At 42.1% G+C, this 20,689-nt stretch overlaps 1 protein-coding gene across 7 annotated transcripts in view; it reads left to right on the forward strand.

Moving 5' to 3' along the window:
• LNX1 (ligand of numb-protein X 1) overlaps nucleotides 1-20,689 on the forward strand; it is a 103,065-nt gene that overhangs the window by 62,893 nt on the left and 19,483 nt on the right. For 5 of the 7 annotated variants that reach the window (XM_090139436.1, XM_090139437.1, XM_090139433.1 and 2 more), the window contains 5 exons: nucleotides 8,292-8,533; nucleotides 9,960-10,115; nucleotides 15,060-15,215; nucleotides 18,610-18,812; nucleotides 20,162-20,533. In XM_090139436.1, the coding sequence (XP_089995562.1) occupies nucleotides 8,292-8,533; nucleotides 9,960-10,115; nucleotides 15,060-15,215; nucleotides 18,610-18,812; nucleotides 20,162-20,533 (1,129 nt within the window). The remainder of the gene's footprint in view (nucleotides 1-8,291; nucleotides 8,534-9,959; nucleotides 10,116-15,059; nucleotides 15,216-18,609; nucleotides 18,813-20,161; nucleotides 20,534-20,689) is intronic. The other 2 variants (XM_090139440.1, XM_090139439.1) reach the window with 1 other exon arrangement.

A 20,689-nucleotide genomic window follows, 5' to 3' on the forward strand; every position in this document is an offset into this window, starting at 1 on the left:
GTTTTTAGTTAAGACTCTAAATAAGGTGAATACCTGGTAATCTTGCTGCATTCTTATTGTATATGATTTTAATTTCTACTGCAAAAAGATGTTATTTCAGTACTAACCAGTGGTTAAGATAGCCTGCAGAATATCCATGCTGCCCTTTGTGCCATCTTGGGCAGGCATAAAATCAGACTTGAAGCTGACAGCTGCTGATAATGACAAGTATCATGTTACTTTCCAAATACCCAGCTAACACCTGTTGTATGCTATATGCTGCCTCATGTGTGCCATCTGTATATTAAAAAATGGATAAGTATGGCTAGACACCTATGTTTTCCATGAAGAAGTCTCCTGGGTGTGTTTCAAATTTTAATTTTCTCACTTTCTTTTGAGGCAGTGTTCCAGTTTTATTCTTCGAGAGCAGAGAAAGGCTAAAGCTTCTGAAGTGTTTTGCATAGAAAATGATGCAATTCTGCAAAATGATGGAAGCACCTAATAGAGTTTTAATCAAGCTGTTGTCTAGAGGAGTTTTTGGTACTTTAGGGCTTTCATATATCACTTCAATCAGATTGGTGATTCATTGAAAGCTGTTGAATGCTAATAGCACTAGAAGCCATTGACAATGTTTCCAGGCTCTTACTGTCCCAAAAATGCTGATTCCATGTGTCTTTTTTCCCCCTTTCATTCTGCTCTGAATATCCTACTCACGTACTTGTGGGTTCCTTGCTCTAGTGGTACCGAAGCACCTGAGAAAATTTAGCCATGTGTGCTGCTACTCTGTTTTTCTTCATTGTGTCAGCTAATGTGAGTAGAGTACATGAGATATGTTTAATGTTATTAGATTTCTCTTCAGGAAGTTTGGTATTTAACTGAGAGCGCTCCTGGCCTGGGCATGGGCAGGGAAGAACAAGAGAGGGCAAAACCACAAATGAAATTCTATATATTATTCTCTGTGAAACAGTGGTTGTGTCAGGCAAGATGCAGGAACTGCTCTAATCAATAAAAGAAGCCAGCATCTCCGGCCTATGTGCTGATGTGCCCACCCAAGCTGTCTGTACCATTTTTCAGCTTCATTTTCCTATGAGTAACACAGCTGCAGTTTAGTGGAAAGGCTTACGACTAGAAGTTGAAACAGTGTTTGAATCTTGAATAGAAATCAGTACAGCTGTAGCTTCAAAATCATCAGTGACAGAGCAATGGTCTGGAAGAGGTTTCAGGGGAAGGAGAGAATGCAATCTGGACCAACAATTTGTACATTCTCTCCACAACTGGGATCGTTGCACAACAATCCCAGCCATGGTTTTTGCCCACAATTGCAGGCAACCTGTCTTGTTTACCTATTCCATCCAATTCTCTATTCCCATGATAGAGGTTAATGGGTGTTTTTACATATTTCATAATGGAAGCTAATGCTTGTTGTTGAAAGGCAACTTTGTGTTATTTCAGGTTAAGGAGAAAAGAAACTTAAATGTGACCACATGTTACATGACACCAGTAGCATGTACATGAAATTTAATCTTTGCAATGCATTTAAGAACAAAAATGAGTTCCAAGTTCTTTCAACTGTCCTGAAAGCTTATAGGAAATCTGGAGGCTCATCCCACAGTATAAACAATCAAATTTAAAGTGGGAATTCGGTTTCTGTTGCTAAGAGCAGAGTGCTTGTTTAATTTGTGTCTAGCTTTGGCTCTCTGTTCTCTTTGTAGCTTTGGGAACTGTGGGGACTCAACTCTCATCTCTTCTTCCATTCTTCAGCAGTGCTCATTAAAGGGACCGTGCCAGAATCTCTGGCCTTCCTTATTCCTAATCCTCAGCAACCAAAGCACAGGAAGGAAAGTACATCTTTGTAGCTGATGACAAATATAGTGAATATAAACAATGCTCAATATGCATATTCCTCATATGCTTAGCCAGCCTTTTATTTTCAATCAATAGGAGCTATAGGTAAGGAATTATTTTTCTGATAGTGCTCCCAGATTCATACAGAATAGATGACATGGAAGAGTAAATATACAGATAGGCCTGCACAAGTTTCTTATATAATACACAAATATATTTTATATGACAGTTTCGTAGTGCAAGAATGTTGTGAAAATGACAGCCCTTCCCTGGGGTCAGATCTTTACAGATAGGACACAGCACAACCTTAGGCTTCACTAGTAAGGTAGTCCCAGAGTTTGCTGAATTATGATGGCCTCAATAAAACAAAAAGCAGGAAAAAAAAAGAGCAAAAAACAAACAAACAACAATAATAAGCTAGGAAACTGTACAAGGGATAAGCAAAGTTAAACTGAAATAGTAGATATTTGAGAGGTTTTTCCTTTCTTGTGGGAAAGTAGTTAAGCTAAATAGCTTTAGCTTAAAGAAATAAATGTTATGAGGATCTTTATAAATATTTATAGAGCAGTAATGCAGAAATATAGACCACTAAATCTGCTATGTGTTTATACTTCAGTGAAGGTCTCTGGTCAACGGTAGAGAGAGAATAATATGAGAACATCTCTGTGACAGCTAGTCAGAGAAGCCATTTGCCTCATCTGAACTTCTATCTTAGTTATCCCTGTGCTGACAGGGAGAACAACAGCTTTCATGGGAGTATAAGAAAGAATTGCTTATCCTCAAACTGACGGATGCTGTGGGGCTCAAACCTGCAATACAAACCTCCTTTCCAGCCAGCCCTGATATACTGTGCAAGTCCCCCAGGAGTCAGAAATTTGTCTCCCCAAAAGGCTTTTGTTGATGTTGTTACTGAGACATTGAAGTGAAAGATTTCTCACTTGGGTGAAGAGTGAGCATTTTTTCACCCAACAGAATGGCAAGTCTCTGGCACTGTGATACAGGTGGCCATCAGAAAGAGGATAGCCAAGTGCATGAGGAGTGCATAGCACAGCAATGGTGAGCATCTGGAAATGTTGCTGGCGTTACAATGAAATTTGGGTGCAGTTGCAGAAAAGGCACTGTTTCTAGTTTCAAATTATGACATGACTTTTACAGCCTTCTGTCAGCAAATCGTGTTTGGAAACAGGAATCCATGAGTTGAAGCTCTGTTTTTTAAACTGCTTGTCCCCTTCTTTATGGATACCAAGGAAGGTTTAGTGTAGACAGGACATTCATGGCCATACCTGGTGGTCACACTAGACTCAGGAATGCTCCTGAAGTGACACAATCCTTTATAAAAAGCAGAAAAGGCAAATCCATTAAAATAAGTTTCTTGACTTTATTTATGAAGCAGAATTCATGCAGAGTTTAATCCATAGAAGAACTTAGAAATACCAGGGAAAAAAAAAAACATTGCTTTAGCACACTAAGCTGCTAAGCCCTCAGTTCCAGGAGTGATGCTTGTATAAAGCAAAAGGAAGGAATTTTCTATTCAAGATCAGGAGTCACAACTCTCTGAGCAAGAATAATACTGCACCATTGGGTGCACGATGAGCAGCAGGTATTGGTCACCTTCACTGTTCAGTGTTTTGATTTTTCTGGCCTTCTTGGTCTGGAACTGAGATATGCATTTGGTACCTTCATGTAGCTGTGTATGTAACTCCAGACTCAGTTTGAGTTCAGGTTATTCACTCCTCTTTCATTTTTGGCTCCGGTTTCTGGTGTGCTACTGTAACAGGTAAGATGAGGAGAGTTGGAGTGAGCTCTGCCTGGGGACTGACCAAGTCGGTCCACTTGCTTAGGTTGGAGTTTTGGAAGGCTTTAGAGTTTAGGCTTTTGGCATGAAATCAATATGGTTGGTGTTTGGGTTATGTTTGGGCTGCCGTCTTTGCTGATGCACACACTGTGTGAACAGAGTCCCTGTGGGGCAGGAACTGCCAGCACATCTTTGTGAGGCAGCCACACTGCTTCAAGTCCCCTCTGCCTTCCAGGTAAGGTAAGGGCCTCTCAGCAGATTCACATCATGAAGCCTCACAAGGGAGGTTATGAGGATGTTGGTGGCCTTCATTGTCTCTATCAGCCTTTCTGACAGATCTGTGTGGAGCAATCAGGGGGCTGTGTGATGGAGTCGAGGTGTGATGCACTCTGTTGGTACTCCTGATCCCAGCTTGTGTGGAGCCCAAATTACACAAGGATGATACTGCTTGCAGCGAGGGCATAGCTGAAACATACTTGTCTGCCCTAATCAGGACTTAGCTTGGGATCAGCGATGACAGCCCTTTATGCAGTATTTTCTTCTGCTGGGCAATTGTGAGTACTTTGTATACATTATTCTTAATTGCACTCAGACAATGTGTCCGCCACAGCTGCATTGAAACAAAACAGTACCAAAATATGAGAACACTGGGAGCGAGGTCAGGAAAGCGCGGTGCGACATGGGCAGAGACTGCTGCTGCTCTGTTTGTTTGTACCACAGCACGGCTGTTTGCTGCTGCTGCTCCAGGGCCACTGCCGGCCCCTGCCTGGACAGTCAGCTGTGAGCTACGGGGAGGAGGGCTGGCCTGAGAGGTGGCACAGACAGATTATCAGAGAGAAAATGTGTTATAAATATATATGTATTTGGCCTATAATTTTACTACATTCTTATCATTAGAAATGAAATGTCTGTGAAGTTTTCCTTGTTTGTCTTTTTGTTTTGCCCCTGCATCCACCAGGATGATGGAAGTCCTTGGGGTCAGCTTTACTTTCCAGCTCCCCTTGCTCCACAGTGTGAGTTAGGGATTTTGCAAGGCAAATGCATCCTTGTTTTAAAACCAATTATTTCACTTGAATTTGCAAATAACTTGGAAATGTTTCTGTTGGCTGTGGATTTGGCAAAAGCTTGTTTTGATAAGCAGTAAGACCAAGTTAAGGCAGACACGAGGTTTTGAATCCCTCACTCCAGCACTTGGGACATGCTGCTACTGGGGATGGGACCACAGGACCCCTCACATGCAGAGCCAGGCACAGGCATGGTAAGCCCTGGAGCTAGGTCTGAGCGCTGGGTGAAGGTTCAGCAGCCTCTGTGGCCTTCTAAGAACAGTTTGTGGGAGGCTTTTTGCACTGTAAGATCAGAAGGGAGCTATTATACTAAAGCTGTTTTGGCCTGGGTTTTACCAGAGGCCATGGAGCAAGTGAGCAGAGCTGTGGCTCCAGTCCCTACTGGATTTGCTGCCACAGCAGGAGGGAGCAATCCTTTCCCACACAGAGGGTAACCATCACGCAGGCAGTATGTCAGATGACATGCTGCTGCTTGACAAAAGAGGTTGTGCAAACAAGAAACCATTTTCTGAATTTCCCACACACACCTAGAGACACTACTTGAACGTAATAGGCTGTACTACACATTTTTCATGTCTGTTTTTCTCTCTTGCTTTCGGCCTTCAAATCATTTCGATATCAGGCGGCTGCATGGAATTACCCTCTGTCCAGAGCAACTGAGAAGGAACATAAATCTGCAGTTCACCTTGGCCAGCAGACAGCACTGGGCTCACTCTAGGGCTGCCCCCCGTTAGTCAGGTATCCTGCTGGGATTTCCATCCCTCTCCTCCAGCTGTAAATCAGGCAGCTGATTAATAATCACAGTGAGGGAGATAATTAGTACTGGCATGTAGCTGTTTTATGGATCTTTCTTTTCTGGGAGCCAAACCCAACCATATGGAAAAATGTAGCTGAGACACTATAAATATGATTCCACTTAGACAGTTGTCTCTTTCTGTTTTCTGTTATCACAGCAGTGTCAGCGCAAAGAAAACAATGAAAGTGAAGAGATACTGTTGCAGATTTTATTACAAGTTTGAGTACTTTTTTCATTCTTCAAGGACACTGTGTTAATCTGAAGAAAGAAGGCTTGCATTGTGTTCATTTATTCCTGCCACAGTTATTTAAGAAATAGATTCAGTGCTTATTCTTGGAGAGCTTTGGTTCTCTTTTAACTATTTCTGGCAGAATTAGAAATATATCCTTTGTGCTTTGTGTCATGATAAGTTGTCTTCTCTAATAAGCCACATATTAAACTTGGTCAGTCCTCTCTGCATTCAAAAGCTGCTCCTGCAGTTGGACAGATGCTGGTGACCAGGTGTCTGTAGCACAGCCAGCAGCAAGTTAATATTTGCACGGAAAAGTGAAGTCTTCAGCAGCACTGGCTGTGATGGTGCTACTGGGTGATCAGCAGATGGGCACCTGTAGCAGCTGGACCCTCCAGCTGTGTGGGGAAATCTTTGCATGAAGCCTCTTCTGATCATAGAGCCATAGAATTATCAAGGCTGGAAAAGACCTCCAAGATAATCTAGTCCAACCAATGCCCCCACCACCAATATTTCCCCACTAAATCATGTTCCTTAGTACAACATCTAAACATTTCTTGAACATCTCTGGGGACAGTGACTCTGCCACCTCCCTGAGCAGCCTGTTCCAGCACCTGACCATTCTTTCAGAGATGGGATTTTTCCTAATATCCAACTGAACCTCCCCTGGCACAACTTGAGCCTGCTAGAATCTTGTCACTAGTTACACGGGAGAAGATGCTTCATGCTGATTTTCATACAACCCAATGAAAATAATAATAATTTTAGGATTCACTTACAGGGCTGATTCCCCAACAACAGGAACTAAGCCTTTACTGGCAAGGAAAGTAATACGAGGAGAATATCATGCCTGTCCTTTTGAGTGCAAGGTGCTGGTGGACATACAATTTGACAGAGCTCAAGCAAGTGTTGAATTTAGACCTTGTTTATGGAAAAAGGAACTGCAATGGAGGTAGGAGGGCTTCTCCCCTCCTTTTCACAGCCTTGTCTTGGAATAGGTGTGCCAGATGTCTTCTTGTTGATCTTTTGAAATAGTCAAGCGACTCTCTTTTCCACAGGGGAGTATTTTCTTTTGAGATGTATCTTTTTGCTCTGAAAGGGTTTAGAAATAGCTTCTGCCACAGGCATTCTCATCCAAAGCTTAAAGTATGTACAAAGCTCCCACACAACTGCATCAGTGTGATACAGATTGGTTTTTTTCCTCTCTAAGAGGGAAGTTATCCAAAGTGGTATGAGGTAAGTGATGGTAAATCATAATTCAATGCTTTAAAAAGTTTTTAATTTAATTCCCTCTTAAAAAGCAAATGCTGTAAGAGAATTTAAGTCACCGCTCCAAAGCTAACATAGAGAGCTCTGCGATTCATCCTCGTCTCATCTTTCTGTCCCAGGCACAGCTTTCATAAATCATCTCTCTCCCAAGACCTCTACTCAGCATACTACTTTTTTTCTGACTCTTAACCCATTAGTGTTGTGTATGGTATGTATTATGCATTGCCTTTTGTGCATGCCATATATTACGAAGAGCTTTCTATCCCTAAGGATTTCTGCAGCTATTTCTGTGAGTTCATCCTGCAGGGTATCTTTATGAAAGTCATCAGCTAGCTTCTGCTATGAAGAAAGAGAGAATTGTAGCAGCAAATAGTAGGCCAAGCTCATTAGGTCATGATTAAAACGTGGATTCTTTTTTAACGTGGTAAATGAGGTTCTAGAGGGTGCACAGGTCACAGAAGTGATGCTGGAGAGAAGTCACAGGTGCTATCTCCTTGGGCCACTCTATCTCTTTGGTTGTTTTATATCTTTAATTAAATATTGAACCAAGAAGAGCACAGAAGACTCTAATTTTCCTGGAGTGACAGTCTTTAGGAAGTCTGAGAAGGAAATGCCGTGCATTGTCCCAATCTTGCTGTCTGGGATGAGCCCAGAGCAGACAGCTGGGGTCAAAAGTCAGTTGTTTCTGGGAGTACACTTCTATCTATCGGAAATGGAGAATTTTGTCACTACTAAAGCCATGTCAGAATGTAGGAGCTACATTTCTCCCTGGAATTGTTTTAGAACCAGCCTTGAGATCGGAGAGGATGAATGAGTGTGGCGCAGGGCTCCTGGTGTCACTGCCTGGTGATCAGGCAGGCTGGCCAGAGCATGGATCAGGGTGAGATGCCTTTCACTCAGCCAGTAGAAATTGAGAGTCTGCTACATCTCACCATGCTCTCCTTCCTTAACCAGAGGCAAGGAGAAAATTATAGGCTGTAGTCTGTGGTGTAACGAGCCACCTGTTCATGGGTCCTTCTTCATCCACACTGAATGTTTACACATAGTACTATGGGCCTGAAGTTTTCATTGCAACTCTCTTTCTTCTCTAGACCATCAGTACACTTCCTATGTAAATTCAGCTAGTTTGGAAAAGTTTCCTTTCTTCACAATTGACTGGCATTTTTTCTCCTAATCCATGCCTGTATATCATCATCCACTGTGACAGTTACATTTTGCACTCTGAATAATTCCCCAGAACTGGCCAACTACCATAAGTATGCAACATTTCAATACAATCTGTAATCACGTCTCCTTTCCCTACCTTCTCCTCAGATGCAAAGGAGCATCCCACTATGGCCTTACCAAGGAGCGGAAGCGGCGTTCCCAGGATTGCTCCCCAGACCGCAGCTCCAACCTGGCAGTAGCTGCTCTGGGCCCTGAGCTTTCTGCAGCTGCAGCCATCGCCTTAATGACCGACGAGCCAGGGCTGGTGAACCCCGCCTTCAGCCCCACCTCTGAGGACAGCCAGTCGGGTAGCAGCCCCAGGGACCTGCACTGCAGCAACCGCAACAGAAGTAAGGACCCAAAGAGTTGGTTTTGGTGGCCTCTTCCAGCATCTGTTTTCTGAGAAACGCGTGCTGGTGAAGGATGTTTTTTAAAAGAAAAATTTGAAATGGCTTTTTCAAATGGGACTTCAGTGACCCAGTATATTTCAGGTGAAAAACAAATTTTCTTATCCAGTGGCAACATTTTTCTGAAGACTTGCTCAGGCAAACTGCAGGTCTCAAGAAAGATTATTTGGGGTGTGTGAAGTGCCAGGGAAATGGTGCAACAATGGCTTCAACAAAACATGATGGCCCAGGTGGTCCCTACAGACCATGTGATGGGCACATAAGCACAAATCTTTTGGGTACTGTGTTGGGCAGTTGACAAATATTTACAGTAAACAGATGATGAGAGGTTTCTGGGAGCTTGGGGAGTGTTTGCCAGATTCCCAGAAAGAAGCACTTCAGAACTGTTTTTTCTGCTGAAATAACAGCAGGTAGGGACAAGATGCTCCTTGCCTTGATTCTTCACCCTGTGGCATAGCACCTGGCTCCGATGAGCATCGCAATTGAAAAATATGGTTTACGTAGAAGTATTAACAGTGAGGTCAAATCTTGTATTTGTGGTCTCTGAAGCCAAAACTGTGTTTCACAAGCTTTGTGATGCACCACCTCTGTGCTGGGAGAATGGATAAAGGGCTGAAGGAAGATTAAACGAAGAGCAACAATATCCCCTTCTGTGCATGCAGAAAGAGAGAGATGGAAAGGGACAGAGCAAGAACATCAGGATGAAATTAAATCCCACCAAAGTTTAAAAGCTGCAGTCTGGTTTGGGGGAATGTTGTATTATTAGATTACAATGTTTGGCGAGCATGTAGAGCTCAGAGAGCAGCAACAGCCGTGATGATATCTTCAGTAGGATGGAAAGGAGAGTGAAAATATTATGATTTTTTTGTGTTGCCTTACCCAAGTTAGAAGATGTGACTTAGTAGGTCTCTCCCACCTGACGATCTTTGAATTTTTGTCATAATATTGTTGGCAGATTGGAAGCACTGCAGGGTTTTGAGGCAGTAGTGGATTTTCATCAAAAATTCCAGATTTTTTGGGGTCCGGGGGATCTAACTTATGTAGGTTGAGAAGGGCAGTATTTTTTCCTCTTCTATACGTTTTCCTCTAGATTGTTGCTGATTCTGCCCTGACCAAGGATTATTTTCTCCCACACTGCCACACTTGCAGGTACAGATGTCTGCATGTGGCTGGCAGAATAGACAGGAGAGGTGGCAGTGTCAGGGTGTGGTGCAGAGGTAGGATAATTGTACCTCCATGCGGGTGGGTGTTGTCTTGGAGTCATGACACCAAAGTGTTGCTGTTTTGCTCTGTTGTCTGCCGAAGGCTGCAGAAATGATGTGGGTCTGAAACTGTTGAAAAGTATTGATTTTTTTTCCTGCTGTTGCAGCTCGACACTTTGAACGCTCCACTATAAGAAGCAGATCTTTTAAAAAAATAAACAAGGCATTCAGCGTTCTTCGAAGGACAAAAAGTGGAAGTGCGGTTTCCAACCAGGCTGACCAGGAAAGGGAAGCTGTTGGAAACTCTGTTGCTGGAGAAGAAGGTAATGCTTTGTTCTCCTTGTATTCTCACTTAAATGGGGCAAGGGACCCTATGCATGTTGGAGCTGGCTGTCCAAGGTTGATATGTATTTCATTTTATGGATGCACATGATTAAAAGGAAGCTGAAAACTCTACTTTTCCTTATTTTAAAAAACCTTTTAGTGAATGAGAGGGAAGAGGAAAGCAGAGGTCTGTGGGACCTCACGTAGGGTTTTGCTGGTAACTGCCCATGTGCAACAGTTAATTCAGTATCCAGTGCGCAGGATGTGGGATTGAGCATCTGGGACTTGTTACTGGAGCTGCTGCTGATTTGCTCTTTTGGGTCATTTGGTCATTTAGTTCAAGAGGTTTTGCCAGCATGTGTGTGTTTTCCCCCTAAAGCAAACAGATCACAGTGATCACACATTATGGAAATCTCATAAGTTCCTGCTGATGGTTATGAACCACTAGAAGTTACCAGCGGAACAACAGTAGGAAAGAGTAAAGCACTGAAATTATCCCAGCATTTCTGTAGGGTCCTTGGTGATAGATTTTTGTTGCCTCAGCTAGGCAGGTGATGAGGTAAGAATGCTCTGCTCTCAGCTGAGGGAAAAGGCAAGTTGCCCTGACATCTGTCAAGGGTGAGGGGTCTGGCAGGCAGTAACATTTAACATTTGGTATTCTCAAAGCAATAAGCAAATGTTACTACTTGCTTTGGATCATAATTACAAAGCCAAAATTAGCATTTGTGCATGAAAAGGAAGTGATGATAGAGTGGGAAACATCGTCTTAATCAAGGCACTAATTGAGTTCATTATTCCTTTGTCTGATGCCTCAGCACCTCAGCTCTCTTCCCAGATAAAAAAATCCAGGGTAAAAGGCTTTAACAAGGCAATGGGGTCAACTTTGCTTTGCTCTATATGACACGCTGTCATTGAAACCTATTGAAAATAAGGACAAAATGATGCCTTAGGCATGATTATTCTAAAATCAGAGAACAGTATTTAGTACCTCTTCTGCTTCCCTTGCTTGTTGTTTTAGAAGAGTTCAACACAGTTCTTGTGTTCCCTATCATTGCTCTCCTTGTCCAGATTTTTGTTGATGTAACCCAAACAAAGCCAGATAATTCAAAACTATGAAACTTTTCCATAAAAATATTATGATTCTGCTTCTTGACCTGGAAATGTAGTTAATAACTTTACCAAATATTTGTTAAAGATTCCCTAGCAAAACTTTGTAAAGAAGTTGCCTACTGCCATCTTTGAGAAAGCAGGTATTTTTCTCATTTGCTAGCAACTGCTCAATCTGCTGTAATCAAATCTTGACCTTCTTCAGAAAGAGTGAAATCCTGAATTTCTCAGGCTCATGCTTTACAAAAAACAATTTTTAGGATCAGGCATGGAAAGCTTTCTACCTAGGCTTATAGTGGACATTGCTAAAAGTGCCACTGAAAGCTTGGTTTCATGTCCAGAGATCATGAGGGGATCTGGATGCCAGCAACACCTGGCCAGTAACCCAGATGATAACAGAAGTAGATGTGAAGGTGACACTGGTCTTTGTATTTTCAGCAGAATGAAAAACACTGTTTCCTTTTTAAGGGATATATAATGGTCGCCTGGAAGGGCACTCTCTGTAAAGATGTCATTCTGTACCTGATTCTGCTCGTGATGTCATTATTTAGCACCAAGTATGCCTGTAAAATTCCAGATATATTCTACTGCACTGGAAAAACCAGGTAGACATGTAATTGCTTAATGAGCAGTTACTCTCGTGTGTGAGCTCACAGAAGCTGGGTACTCAAATGACTGTATTAATTACATATGCAAAGAATGCATTTTGATTAAGCTGTTTTGGAATTTGGTATTTGAAAAAACGTAAGCAAGTAGTGTGCAGCAATACAAATATAACTTTAACAAGGATCTCTGTTTAGTCCTTTGCAGCAGGAGCTTTGTGCATCTCAAAGGCACTCTGTGTTTCTTCTAGTTGGAAGAAGAAATGAATATACTTCTTTCTGTAGCAGTCATCACCATCCTGCCAGCTGGGTACTTGCTTTCTTCTCCAGTTCTGTATGTTTTATTCTATTCCTGTTTTTTTTTAAAACCTCTCTTGTTCCAAGTAGTCTGGATTTGGACTCCTGGTGAGAGCTGGTCACCAGGATAGCTGCAGTCTGCTCTGCAGTTATTTAATACAAGTCTGCCTGTCCCCCATTTTTAGAATTTACTCATCTCAGTTCAAGTATCTCTGCTTATTGTGTTTGCCTCTATTTTGTTCAAAAGAACTCTGAAAGCAAAAACCGTAATATGTACCTATGTATTGTCCCCAAAAGCAGCAGCAGATATGGATTTCTGCTGCCACATCAATTTTTTGCCTGCAGCAGCATGTGGAGGTACTCTAATATGAAGCTGATACCTCCACTGGGCCTGTGCTCAATTGCCGTATCTCTGCAGGGATGCAAGACAAAAGTCATCTCTGATGGGGGAGGGACGGCATCCAAATAACCGTGATTGGACTTAATCTTAAAGCTGAATGTAGTGCTGGATTAGGAAAACTCCTTTGCTACCCCAGTTCACTGAAAAATATGATATCTATACTAATTAGAGCAGGAGAATAGTTACAGTCTAGTGCTGCTGCTGTTATGAGTTCTTTGCTGTGAAAATGACTTCACGATTTCCATTTGCAGCCCATGGTTTGATTCGTCTAACCTGATGTTGTATACACACATTCCGGATTTAAGTGATCCAGGCTTTCTTTGTTTCTCTGCCTATGGTGATATTTTCATAAGAAAAGTGTTCACTCTCCAAATGAAAGAACATGTTAGAAGTGCATGAAAAGTGTGAGCAGTGAAAAGAAAATGTTTAGGTGGAGAAAGGCTTAAGATTTTCTCATTTTTAATAACCTGATCATTTGTAAATAACCAGAGAATAATGTCACTCATGGCACTTAGTGTTGCACATGGCTTCCCAGGTCTGAAGTAGAGGTTAGGGAAGTTTAAAAGAGATTGTTTCATTCTGAGAATGAGGGACAGTGACAGGGACACCCTTCCGGCAGTGATGCATTTAAGATGTGATATCTTTTGACTGGATCTAGTAGTGTAAATGACCTTGACAATCTAGTTAAATGATAAAATATCTCCGAGCAAAGACTGCTCTGGTTTTTGCCATGCTTATTTGTATCACTGTACTCTTAGGCTGGCATCACACTTTAAATTCATGTCCAAGAAAGATTATATATATACACTCTTTACTCAGGCTGATCTACAAATACAAGTTGTAAACCAGCTAACTCTTCAGGAGGAAAGAATTCAAGAATGCAATTGCAAAACCCTCTTTAATGTAAAAGGGAGCCATACTGCTGCTTTTCAGAATCAGTCATCAGTTCCATTTTGCAGTCAAGTCATTGTAAAATAAATTGAATTTATGATTGCTTGAGGATGTCAAATGCAGTTCAAAGTCAGCCTAATTCTTCTTAGTCCCAGGGCTGATGCAGTGCTACATCTGTTATTGCTTTGCAGCAGTCAAGTCCAAGGCAGCCCTGGCAGCACTGGCAGGCTCACAGAGCAGACTACTGTTATGTGGGTGTACCTCCCTCCTGCTGTTCAGCTGGAGCCCAGCTGTGTTTTCTCTTTGTGTATGTCTACATATATATGCATATGCATGTGTAAGATAGATATTATAAATACTTCGATGTTTTGGAAAGGCACATGAAGAAAAAGGAGGTAAGTGAAATGCAGAATGCTCTAAGTGCCAGAGCCAGGTCTTTTTCAACCATTCCATGGCAATAAGACTTCTTAAGTGAAGAAAACAAAGTGACTTTCCCAGCCCCAGGACAAGAAGCATCAGCTCAACTTTCGCCCTAGGAAGGCTACATTAGTACTGTTCCCGTTTTTCCAAATTTGATTCAGTTGCAGTTCCGATTTCCTAAAATGGCTGCTAGAAATATTACACAACTGGTTGAAAGCACTCTGCCCCCAGGATAGCAAGCTGGACAGTTTTCAAGTAGATGAGATTGGCTCTGTAGTGTTTCCTCCACTGCAGATAGGTAAACTGATAAACTTCACCTGCTGTAAATAAAGCAGCCACAGTTCTTGAGACAGCTCTATGACAAATTCATTTTAGTTCTTTCAGTAAGAGTAATATCCAGAAAAAATGAAAGACACTGCACTTGGCATTGCCAACTACCTGCCCCCTGCATCAGACCAGCACCCCTGGAGAACTAATGGAATAAATAACACTGTTGTTTTCAGAAAGATGGCAAGCCGTTGGGAGAATGAAATGCTAACTGGAAAATGATTGGAAAAGAAGAGTTGCAGAACAAAGCCCCACACTGATTCAAGTGATGTTCCCAGACACACGTATTTTCAAAGAATAGATTACACCATTTTCATTTAAATTGTGATGACCATGTGCCTGAATGCTTGTTATCCCTGCAGATAGATGGATTCATGGAGGTGGGCTGTAGGCACACACAGCTCTGGGGGCTCCAGCCAGCACTTCCCATCAACCAGACCTTCTGGTCTGGGCAAGGACTGGCAACGTGAGACAGAAATTGTGCTCACAGTGACTTTGCATTGCTCTGGAGACAAGTGTCATAGCAGACACACTGAGCAGAGCTGTGGGGATGGAGGCAGCTGTTATTCTAATGATACTTCCAGAAAGAGCACAGTACATGCAGAAATCAGCTGAAACCCAAGACCTGGAGGAACACTTACACTAAGAACTGTAAACTGTGGGGCTAAAATTTAAGTGTACTTAAAAGTGCCTATTACAGTCTTACGACTAATGTACTAATAATTGTGTGGTGTCCTGTGTTGTATCAGACAAGCAGAATTTGATGGGTAAAGCTGGCCTCTCCTATGTTATTTGTTACTCTGATGGAAATACAGATAAAATTTCAAATAAGGAAAATATTACCTGAGGAAAAAACACAGTATTTCTGAATGCAGATGACATTTTGTTATTATTGACAGATTCAGAATGCTCCATACCAATCCCTGCAACAAAAACACAACACTCGGTGGAAAGACCTGCAAGAGTCACCAAAAACAAGACAGAAAATTTACTTCTTTCTAGATTCAGCAGCGCTTCAATATTTAAGGACTGGAAATATAAAATGGTAAAGAAAGGTATGCAATACTCCAGGGTTTTCCTGCTCTGGAAAACCTGGTCAAAGGGAACTGAGAACTTTAATTAAGAGCTGGAAAGGGTTGGAAAGTGGGGTCTGTGCAAACCCCACAGTAGGATGCATGTGAGTGGTGCAAGCTCTTACCCAGATGCCTTATATTTGGTGAGACCTGCTGAGGTCTCATTCACTGTGGGTAACCAGGTGCTGTAGCAGGGCCCACCTCTTGTGGGGATAGTGCACACATTACAAAATTAAAGGTCAAAGACTTTGTTTCCAGGTGCAGCATTTTCTTGAAACAGGCAAGGTAGGTTTTAATGAGCCTCCACGTAATATATACAGATTGTTTGATGAAAGAGCTATCTCAAATTTTGCTATTCAAAAGTGTGTGTGTGTACTTTATACATTTAGCTTTTCAAACCTAGTTTTTAAAATAGTCAGTTGTCTTTTTTTCGTGACAGTCTAAACTGTTGATTATGCGAACATCATGTATGTGTCTGGGTTGAAAATAAGAGGCAAATCTTTGATGAAGATATCAGAAATTAAGTGGTCATCCACTTATTTTGATGTTTCACTCATCTGAGAAGAAAAAGGTACAATTTACTGATTATATTCAATAAAGAACACAAATAAATCAAACCTGGGACATGAAGCAGCATATCCTATGAAAAGAGGAACATGGTGATTTGCACACTGGCAAGAAAAATGCTGCGGGAGGATTTGTTTTGTCATCAACTGCATGCTTTAGAAGGAAATCAATTATTTGAATTTTTTTCAAAGGGTCTGCATAAAATCATATTGAAAAGAAGCCAAATGCCACTGCAACACTTACTAAGCCAGTTAAAGCATTGCTCAAGAAGCAAAAGAACTTACATAAGTTTTTTTCTTTCGTATGTGATGGGTCTTGTTCACTGCCACATTGCTCTGGTTTTATTCTGGGATAGTTAGAAACTGATATAACACGAGTGTATCAGCAGCTTGTTCAATCTGCTCTCTATGGTCAAGAAATAGCTAATTCCTTTAGAAAAAGAGATCAGATTGACATATAGGAGGATGAGTGCCTAAGCCACCAAGTGCTATTTGGTACAACCTGAGCTGAATCATCATGCAATGTGAAGTGGGATCAGTTCTGCTATAGGACTGTTTTGATAGCTTGCAAAATATATAGAAATATTTATTTCTTCCATTTTTGAGCAGAGAAAAATATGTGATGGTCTATATTATCACTTGTTGTTTACTAATGTAAACACTTAGAGCTACCTTGAGAGTACAAACTATGTATGAGGACAAAGCCTTCAGTGGTTTTTGAGGAGTGCTTGTGTCATCTGGCCTTAAGTACCTCACTGAGCCATCAAGTAATTGGTTTTGTTTTCTTACATAGCAATGGAGGGAGTTTAGCAGCTCCTTTGGTTGCTCCTACACTGCATAAGAAATTAGGCATTTGGGATAGAGGCCTGCCTTTAGATGGTATGAGTCCACCTTCAGACTAGGGGGGAATCAAACAAGCTCCAAACTGGGCAAATAATGTTCAGAAAGTATAGGAGTACGGGGGAACAACGCACCTTCCTGTCCTGAGACTTTAAAGCTGTGCACAACTCTGAAGCAAATCAGTACAGCTGCAGAAACCGCAACAAGAGTGTAACTAAGTGATCCTTGGAGGTTGAGCTGTGTAATTATTTGGTAGATTTTCATTGCCTGTCAACTCTGTATAAAACTATGAAGTCGAAGTCTGTGCAACCGGTAGGTGCTTTTTACAGACGTGGAGGAAGACAACTTCCCATTCCGAAGAGCGTATGATCAAGAAGTGGTAAGGGATTTAATGTGGTATTTATTGATGGTTTTATTTTCCTACTCTTTCTTTCCCCTTGATCTCTACCAGGAACTTTTGGTGCTTTTCTGGTTTGTTGTCTGATAATTCTGTAGTAGGAAATATTTATTCTATCTCTGATACTGCTCTATTAATTTTCATTTAACAGTTTTCTGCTACTCAGTTGCAATTGCTGTACTTTAATTTCTCAAGTAGACTATTGAAAAAATGTTAGCACTTCATTTTTCTATTTGCAGGTTTTCACATAGATGTGGACTCTTATACCAGAAATTCGAAAGCTTTCTGTCACATATGGAGGGGCACAAGACACTTAAGGACTGATGTGTCTGTACTAGTCAGCTCAGTAGTGCTTTTACTTGAATTTTGCTCAATGATGAATGTGGATTAAAATTGCCCAAGACATGCTGTGCAGACTAACATGTCAGCTGAAAAATAGAGTTTGGAAGAGGATGCAGTCCTCCAGCACACCATAACTAAAAAACAGGATCCCTCCACACAGTAGCTCCTTGTTCCTCACACTCAGATTGCCAGTGCCAGCAGTGATCTTCCCTTGCAGCTGAGCACTCAGCATCATTCCCTTCTACCCCACAGGTTCATAACATGTGAAAAATCTTGGGAAAACAGATTAATTCAGGAGGGCTGACTGCTTCTGAAAGTAGAGTGGTTCATCCTTCATGCATGAAGAGTCCAGTTCAGCAGAGTATTGAGGTGTCTGGGTTAAGCACAGGACAGATTTGTGAAAATACCACCCAGTCTATGTAGATTTATTCAAGGCTATGAGCAATACTGTGGAAATGTCACCTCCTGCATCAATGGCAGCAGATGTGTGCTCATTTGAATTCACATTTCTTAACAAGGTTTAGGATAAGTCTGTGTTAGAACTGATGGAGTTGGTTGGCCAGCAGCAGTACTTTTGCTTGTGTAACTCTTTGAAGATCTATCAGATCACCTCTGAAATTCCCCTTTCAAGGATGATGTAAAGAGGATGATCTGGTAGGGAAACTGCTGTTTGCTTTGGATTGCCAAAGAGAACTTGCCTTTCTGTAAGATTGAGGCAAAAAAAAAAAAAAAAAAAAAAAAGCTTGCATGGCTGTTACAAGCCAAGTCTGGGATGCTAGCAGTGAGGAAAGTCAGCAGCTTACTGCAGCACAGACCACCAGGGTTTGTTGGCTTGTCTATGCCCCTATTCTCTAGGGCCAGTGAGGAGCTGTGACCTGTTTCAGAGGGGTCTCTGGTGGCTAAAAACATATTTTATTCCCTTAAAATTTTAGCACACATAACTGTGGTTTTTTTCTTAAGCTCATTTCATCTGTCTGGATTGCATCAAGTGTTTGAGGCTGTATTTTGAGGGGGAAAAAAATAGAAAGGAAGCTTGAATATATTCATTAAAAACGATCCCTTTAAGTTCACTAAAGCAAACATACATTTTCTTTTCTCCACACGTAGTGCATATCATATCAATGCATAAAACCTAGTTTGGTAACTGACAGGTAGTTGAAGTCATACGGTGCATGTTTTAATGAAGCAAAGACAAGATGTCATATAAATACCTTACTATCTACATTTCCAGGTTTTCCCAGATTGTATCACCTGATTCCAGATGGTGAAATCACCTGCATTAAGATCAACCGGACTGATCCCCATGAGAACCTGGCCATTAGGATTGTGGGAGGCAGCGAGACTCCTTTGGTTCACATTATTATACAGCATATTTATCGAGATGGAGTAATTGCCAGAGATGGAAGATTGCTGCCTGGAGACATGATACTAAAGGTACAGTACTGTGGGAGTACAAGATAAAGAAAAATTGTATCCTGACAAAGAGTAACTATAAATTGATCATGAGATTTGCAGTGCTGCCTCTGTGTAGATGGAATAATACATGCAAGAAGAAGTCTGGTTCCTCTGCATGCTATGATTTCATTCATGTCAGCTGTTTTCATAACTCACATTTGTTTGCATTTCCCACTCAGTTATCAGGCTTCTCTACTTTCTAGCCAAGCATGGCAAATCCAAAATGCATTGCAGCATGATGTTGGCATGTCTGACCCAGCAGAATAAACATTTTCTTCTAATAGCAGGGGCAAGACTTATTTGACCTGTTTTTTTGGTTTGTTTGTTTGTTTGTTTTCTACCGAGCCATGGAATTGAATCTCACTTAGTGCAGTTTCCATTGCCTCAAATCCCACTTAAGGAGGTGACAGGGGTCTGGTCAACTTATGTCCTATCTGCATCAGCACCATACAATATGAGGCACTGCTTGCTCTGATCTGTGAGAGCTGCCCCATCAGCAGCCACAGGTGAAATCTCTAGAAACAAATGAACAGCTTTCAGGTGTTAGCCGTTGGCTGCTACTTCTGCTTCTATAGAAATGTGTAACAGATGAGCAAGAATTAGGCCAGATGGTTAAAAATCATGTATCTTGTGAGCAGTGGCTCCAGCAATGAACAAGAACAGCTCTCTCAGCTGCCCCTTTGACTTGGAGCTCTGAAAGGGTGCTACATTACTTTAATGTTTCAGTACTTGGAAGAAAGGCAAATCTCTGGTAAGTCCTACCTGGAAAAAGAAACACAAAAAGCCCAATACTCCAGTGTGATGCGTAAGCAACTCCCTGCTAAATACTCAGTGCTTTTGGCCTTCTGCTTGAGGCTCTTTTCTCCATTTTAATTAGAGGTTCATTAGTAGGGCACTTTTTTTTTTTTTTCTTTTACTAAAACAGCTGAGAGATAATGAAGAGAAACAACTGGAAAGTAGTGGGAGTGGAAGGAAGGGCTGGCAAGGTGATCTGAAATCAGAAGCTAGTGAAATAAAACCAAGATATATGAAAGGATATTGGAGCTTGGGGGAGAACAATAATAAAGTTGAGAAATAACAGTTATGTCTGGAGACTATCCGAGCTGAGAGAAGGGGGAGGGGGGTGGAAAGGCAGAAAGTGTCTGTACAGTGCGTCCTTTCCTTGGAGGAAGGACTCCTTTGCACACAGACTTGGCCTGCTGCACCACGCTGCTGGGAGCAGAGCACACCACCTCATGTGAAGACATCTGTGTAAATAGAGCAGCCGTCTTCACGCCAGTTCTGATTAAATTGCCTTTCTGCCACTGATTTACAACTCTCTCTTCCAGGTGAACGGCATGGACATCAAAAACGTGCCTCACCACTACGCCCTGTCCATCCTGAAGCAGCCCTGCCACGTGCTGCGGCTCACGGTGCTGAGGGAGCAGCGGTACCGGTGCCGAAGCAGCGGGCTCAGCCTCGACGCTCACTGCAGCAGGGATGACAGCTTCCATGTCATTTTGAACAAAAGCAGCCCTGACGAGCAGCTAGGGATAAAGCTGGTCCGCAGGGCCGACGAACCCGGCGTGTTCATCTTCAACCTGCTGGATGGAGGAGTGGCTGCCCGTGATGGCCAGCTGCAGGAGAACGACCGGGTCTTGGCTATCAACGGGCATGACCATCGGTACGGCAGCCCGGAGAGTGCAGCCCAGCTGATCCAGGTCTGTCACCATGGCTTTGGGCACTGTTTCTGGAGTTGGCAAAAGACAAGTGATGCATTTTCACCATCCGTAGTAATGGTGCCGGGGACAAGATTAATAGGTGTGTGTTAATGGGAGGGAAGGTGTGCCAAGCCTCCTTTCCCATCAAGGGTGGGA

This window comes from Phasianus colchicus, chromosome 4 (genome assembly GCF_987193195.1).
Source record: "Phasianus colchicus chromosome 4, bPhaCol1.hap1.1, whole genome shotgun sequence".
Classification (NCBI taxonomy): Eukaryota; Metazoa; Chordata; class Aves; order Galliformes; family Phasianidae; genus Phasianus; species Phasianus colchicus.